Source organism: Populus euphratica, unplaced genomic scaffold, assembly GCF_000495115.2.
Source record: "Populus euphratica unplaced genomic scaffold, PopEup_1.0 scaffold169.1, whole genome shotgun sequence".
NCBI classification, from domain to species: Eukaryota; Viridiplantae; Streptophyta; class Magnoliopsida; order Malpighiales; family Salicaceae; genus Populus; species Populus euphratica.
The window spans coordinates 4,710-11,028 of record NW_011500053.1 but is presented as its reverse complement, the minus strand read 5'-3'; the positions used below and the strand labels follow the sequence as shown (position 1 = coordinate 11,028).

Here is a 6,319-nt window from a genome sequence, read left to right as displayed (position 1 = left end):
TTATTATATAAATACTATTTATTAAAAAAATCATTTCCAATAATTACGCGTGGACATAAACCCTGTTATGGGTGACCTTGCAAGAGTGCAATTTGACTTTTTCAAGGTCATAACTTCTGGCCTTTTGAAGTATTGGGTACGTGTGTGGTCTATATTTGCTGGAACGGTCCAGAGAATGCATGTATCAGCAACGCACCTGATGATGACAGCACATGGAAATCGAAATATTTACTTTGTGGTTAATTAAGTTTTGTACTAATACATGTGAGAGCCTGCGCCTGTGCCTGCGCCTGACTAGAACAAGTCAACAAGTTAGTTAAAGAAAAAATCTTGGCATCAACGCCATAAGGAAAAGAGCATATATTTGGATCGTGATGTAAATGTTGCCGGCCGTCCAATTATTGAGCTAACAAAGTCAAAATTTAGGTGGAGATTGGCATGACTAAACACGCACCATTCCACTGGTTTTTTTTTTTTAATTGTTAGTTGTTATTTTTTAAAATTTATTTTAATTAAAAATATATTAAAATAATATCTTTTATTTTTTAAAATATATTTTTAACATTAATATATTAAAACTCTTTTCATGAAAGTAAAATAAGAAAATATTTTGAGTTTTTTTATTTATTTTGAATTAGCATTGGTCATAAAAATATACGGTATAGTGCATTGAAGGAAGACTTGGTTAGTCATAGGAAGAAATTGCTTTCATAGAAAAAGAATACACGAGCAATTTCATAGAGCTGTCTACATTCAATGTCTTCTTTCTTAATCAGTCCCGACTCCCGACTGACCCGAAATCAAATCTTACTTTCTGGAATAGACAATTGAGACCCCCTTTTGCACTTAACCTAAGATTCAATTGGTTCCAAACTAGAAACGAAAATTTAGGCAGGTTGGTTAAGGGAATTGTTGGATATAGTTAGGTTGGATTCATGTCTATAATTGTTTAGTTTATGATATTTTATAAATTATAATTTCAACTCATTGAGATTTTTTTTAATTTGTTTTTGTATTTTAAAAAAGCTTTTAAAAAAATTTAAATTTTTTTTATTTTTTATTTACTTCAAACTAATATTTTTTTTTGTTTTTTTAAATCATTTTAATGCATTAATATTAAAAATAATTTTTTAAAAATAAAAAAAATTATAAAATTATTTTGATATATTTTTAAATAAAGAACATATTAAAAAACAATTGTAACTATACTTCCAAATAGGTATATTGAGTTAAGTTAATTTTTTTATAAATATAACAAATATTCATTAATTGAATTTATATTGCTAATTTTCATAAATCATATTTAGAAATAAATCTATAACATGAACTATAAATATTATAACACCCCTAATATTAAATATAATTTTCATACATTACACCCCTATTAAATTCTAGTTAACTTCCTTTTTCCCTCCAGCAAAGAGAACTCATTTTTTATAATATTAAAAAAATCTAATAAGAAGTCCATGTACAAGATCTTTAAAGCTGATATATTTTCAAATAAAATAAAAATAAATATTTAATGCACATGTTATCAAATATAAAAATAAAATAAATATAGAATGTATAAGTTAACAGGTTTTCAAAAACTTAATCCACCACCTAACTTATAATATCTATTTTTTAGATTTTTTTTATTAACTATAATAAATAATATTTTCATTATCTAACTTTAACAATTATCTAACTTTAACAAATTAAATCAAATTAGATAATGCAAATATTTTGAACACCCCTTATGTTGGTAACAAGCCTGTCGTGTCCCTTTTTTGTTTAGTTAAAAATATATATATATAAAATTTTCAAAACTATTTTTTTATTTTTGACATCCACCTAAAAAAAAACTCATTCGCATTAATTTAAGAACCGCATTACCAAATAAAAACGCATTAATACAAATATCTGACAAATGGGGCACAGCTCAACCTTTCTCAGAGCAGCCTGCAAACAGCTAGGATGATGAGAAATGTGCTTCTCCTGAACCCCAAAGATTTTCTTTCCTTTTCTATCTGTTAAGAAAGAAAAAGTATTACGTCTGTGAATTAAGATGTTAATGGTAGGAAGGGACCATTCTTTCTCATAAACTCATGTACCTATCCCTGCAAAATTTTTCAAATCAAAATTCCCAAGCTTAAACAACGAGCAGAATACTGGGCACAACATACAATTCATCGCAAGAAAAAAAAAATGTTATTTCTTCCATTAACATTCCTTTCCATCAATCAAACTAAGCCTTGCGATGCTAAATTTAAGAATAATACCATGATATTTTGACAATTGGAGTCACCAATTCTCATCACTTCATATTGAGATATAATATAAAATAAAATAACCAGCATTGTGTATGAGAATCAAATAAGATTTATTTCCCATTGTGAAAATGATCTAAACTACAGATTGTTACGATTTAGCAAAGGAAATTCTGATTCTATAAATAGTTCTATACTTCTAACCACATTACAAGCATCATTTGGGTACAAAAACCCTTGTAAAATGTGCATCCGAGTGAATGATGCGCGTTTGCTCACTTCTACATAATTAATTACCTTGGTTTCCTCCGCATTCCCATGCGTGATTTTGCATATCTAGATTTCTCATTAAGCCAAAACAACAAGTTTTACACTTCTAACCACATTACATGCTTCAACAACAACAACTACAGTTGCATAAAAGAATTTATAAAGGATACTCTAACCGTAAGCCCTCGCCAGCAACTGATGAATAGAGAACGGTGCCTTGCAGATGATTTAGTGCCCCAGTTGAGCTGGCAGCATCCTGCACAAGTGATAGCATTCTTAAATTAAAGATCAGAGTAGATAAAGTAACTTATAATTAGAATTCCAGACTCATAATATATCCAAGAAATAAGAAAACTGTGATATTGACATTTCCAATAAATTGAAGCTTCACTAGTTTACAACCCATCAAATTTGGTGCATGGGACAGATTGTAAAATCAAGTTAATAAATAAAGCAAAATGAAGATTCAGCATCTTCAAATGCCATGGAGTGAGCAAACAATCCAAATCTAAGCAAAACTCAACAAAAATTCATTATCATAAACATGAATCCCAAAACTATTCTTTACCTTAAAACCATGCCTACCTCTCTTACAAGCTACAAGGAAATTCATTCAATTATTCCACTTTCCTTCTTCAAAAGAAAGTTCCTTAATTTCTCTAGTTGGGTTGTTTTAAAAGAATAGAAACAGAGAAAGAAGGAAGAGTGGAAGGAGACAGTGAAAAAGAGCTAGACAGCAATCAAGAACCTGGAAATCAACAAATGCGACTGGAGCCCCATATGTGCTCTGCATCTTCAATTTCAGAAATCCAGGGCATCTGACGGAAAGAGAAGGGAAAAAAGAATCAGCAGCATAATATTTTTTTATAGAAAAAAGAATCAACAGAACATTACACCTGGAATGACTATTGCTTCCTTGCCTTGAGAATACTTGAATTAGCTCTTCCTCTGTACAATTTTGTCCCAGATTAGCCACAAAAAGTGTTGGGCATGGAGGTGCTGAAGAATTATTCTGTCAGTAGGAACATTAGTTTATCATCCTCGGAATATATGCTCATGCGCAGATCACATTCTGCTATTTTGATGTGAACGCAAACCATCCAGCAATAAAGGCCCATAATAATATAAAAGATGTGCAAAGATTCTTCCAGGAGTACAGCATACTATGAGTGCATTTGAATGTCCTGTTTCTCCACAGTAAAAATTCTTGCAACTATTACTTGCAAGAACTACTTATAAACTAAGTGGGGGGCATATGTTCCCCAAAAGAATTACAAAATATTCAAATCTAGAAATAAATGATTTTCCAAACAATAAAAAAAAATAACAACGATAACAAATTGTTTTAGTACAAAACAGTAATTCTAATTCAAGGTGAAATAATTGAGATAACAAAGAAATGTATGGAACTTACAGGACTGATATTGTGACATAAAAACAAAAGAAGTGAAAAGTAATCTAACCATTCTTCCTGCTTTTGACTCATTTCTAGATCTGTCATCGATGCTTCCAGGACTGAATAATTGAGAAACACAAAAAGAAAATTGATTACACAATCATGAATAGATGAAGAATTAATCAAAGATGGTCCCTGTACTTTAACATCAGAAAACAGGGCATGCAGTGACTGCTTGTGCTAAGCCCTTATCTTTCAGCTAGAAGGAATCACTTCAAGTTAAAACAAGTGCTAGTTGAGCTAAACGTAGCCTGTAGTTACTCCAAGTAATAAAGATGTGCTCAAGAAGTGCAAATGACCTTTGTGCAGATGGAAAACCAATCGTGTTGTAAGCAGAATTAGCCATTCCAGGCAAGTGAACGCTGCCAAAACCTGCTAGTGTCCAAGCGTGCAAAACATGTGCAATGTGAGCTTTTAGAAGAATGTGTCCTCCATGTGACTAAGCAATTAATTTATATGCCAAGGAAACCACAAAGCTAAATAACAGTGAGTACACAATCCATAAAATAAACACAGAGGAAAGTGTGCTAACAAGGAGCTCCCATGGAGAAGAGTCCAAATGATATTATCAATTTTAGACAATGGTCTTACCTGAATCAGGAGTGCCCATCGAGAATCCAGAGGAAACCCTAGCCTTTTTATCCAAACTAGACCATTCATCATCTAATCCTCAAAATCAAGTATAAATATGAAGTTTAGTAAAGTTGAAATAGAAAAGAAAGTAACAAGGAATTTGAAGCCATAATAATATGCTAGGCATTAGATTTTAGACCTGTTCTTGCACGCTTAGATCTGGAATTAGATTTTGCTAGATCAATATATAGGGTAGATCCCTTTTCAAGATCAAAAACCATCCCCTGCAACCAAGTTTCAGAACCAAGAATTAACAGTTATTGCTGGCATAGCTTGCATAAACAGCATTGCAATTAATCCAAAATAACCCTGTGTGTGTGCCCGGGGAAGGGGGGGGCTGTTGTCCCGCCATTAACTGGATGCCTTCAGTACAAATTGAAAAATGAAATTGGCATTGCTTCAAACCACAGAAGGATAAGATCCTGCATAATTCCTGACTAGGACAGAACTTAACTTTCATGCAAAACAAACCCTAAAAAAATGCAGCGCGTTTTACAGGATCAAGGCAAGATGTTCATACATTCAGAGCATGCATGGCTGCAACTGCGGACGGCTGGTCAGTGAATGTAGCAAAGGCAAATGGCTGCGACAATCACAACACATCAGAATGCAGCAACTCAACAGAGATCATGTAAAGAGTGAATAAGATATCAGCTGTCCTAATTCTAAGCCTTTAATCACGCATATTCAGCTCATAACCTAATTTCATGGAAAACATTCTAGTTTTTTATTTAACCTAATTTCTCTCACAACCTCGTAAACATGTGCAATTATGTAAGAAAAAGCTCCCAATTATTCATCACCGAGAAAGATTTTGACCTCGCTAATTAGAAAAACCATAATTAAAGGACAAATAATTAATTTCTAAGCTCAAACTTTTATTTAAAAAAAATAGTAAGTACCTGAGAATTTTGAGAGGGGGTACGGAGATGAGAAGATTCGTAGCCAGGGAACTCGCGGAATAAATTGTACATTTCGCGGGGCTTGATGTCATCAGGAAGGCCAGCAACAAAGAGAGTACGGACCTGATCATGTGGGACATAAGCAGGAACACTGACGTAGGATACGAAAGGTGCCGGCGGCGGTTGTGGATGAGGTATGTAAGGGAGGTGATGAGGAGGTGGAGGTGGAATAGGTGCCACCGTTGGTGGCGGAGGTTGCGGTTGGTAGTAGGTTGGGTAGTGCCCCGGTGGTGGTGGTGGCGGGTAGTATGCGGCCATGTTTTCCTCCATTGGGTGGGAGAGAGAGAGAGAGTGAGCCCTTAGATGTTTTTGGGTTCTCGAATTTTTCAACTGTGGAGTTTACGTGACTGGGCCAAGTTGAGGATTAGGCCCATTTCATAGGCATTTTCATTGTCAAAAACAATTATTGTAGTTTATTATTCTTTGTTCACATTGTCTACATAGCATAAACATTATAAAATAACGTAAAAAATATTTAAAATTTATACTCTTTATAAATAATGTTGTCAGCATAGCATAAACATTATATAATATTATATAAAAGAAATTTAGTTCTCATAAAATAATTTTTTATTTATATTAAAAGAAATGAGTTGATGGTGGAATTGTTTTTACTTTTTATTAAATAGAGTTAAAATTCCCATTTATATTTAAATTAAATTCAATAAATATTTATTTTATGATTTTTTTATTTACTATACATATTTTAGTTTTTAATATCATGAATATATTTTTTATATATTTAACAA

General features: G+C 32.5%; 1 protein-coding gene across 2 annotated transcripts; it reads right to left on the bottom strand.

Moving 5' to 3' along the window:
* Positions 1-2,285: 2,285 nt before the first annotated feature.
* LOC105107731 (RNA-binding (RRM/RBD/RNP motifs) family protein) lies at positions 2,286-5,913 on the bottom strand. Of its 2 annotated transcripts, none has more exons than XM_011001761.1 (10): positions 5,511-5,913; positions 5,129-5,191; positions 4,748-4,832; positions 4,567-4,638; positions 4,275-4,350; positions 3,983-4,034; positions 3,440-3,531; positions 3,268-3,337; positions 2,690-2,775; positions 2,286-2,585 (listed from the first exon to the last, which is right to left on the bottom strand). In XM_011001761.1, exons 1-10 carry the CDS (start codon positions 5,838-5,840, stop codon positions 2,543-2,545), a joined length of 969 nt encoding a protein of 322 aa, XP_011000063.1. In that variant the 5' UTR covers positions 5,841-5,913; the 3' UTR covers positions 2,286-2,542. The 2 variants fall into 2 exon arrangements, with proteins under 2 accessions (XP_011000063.1, XP_011000064.1); XM_011001762.1 differs by having other exon boundaries at positions 4,275-4,347.
* Positions 5,914-6,319: the final 406 nt, after the last annotated feature.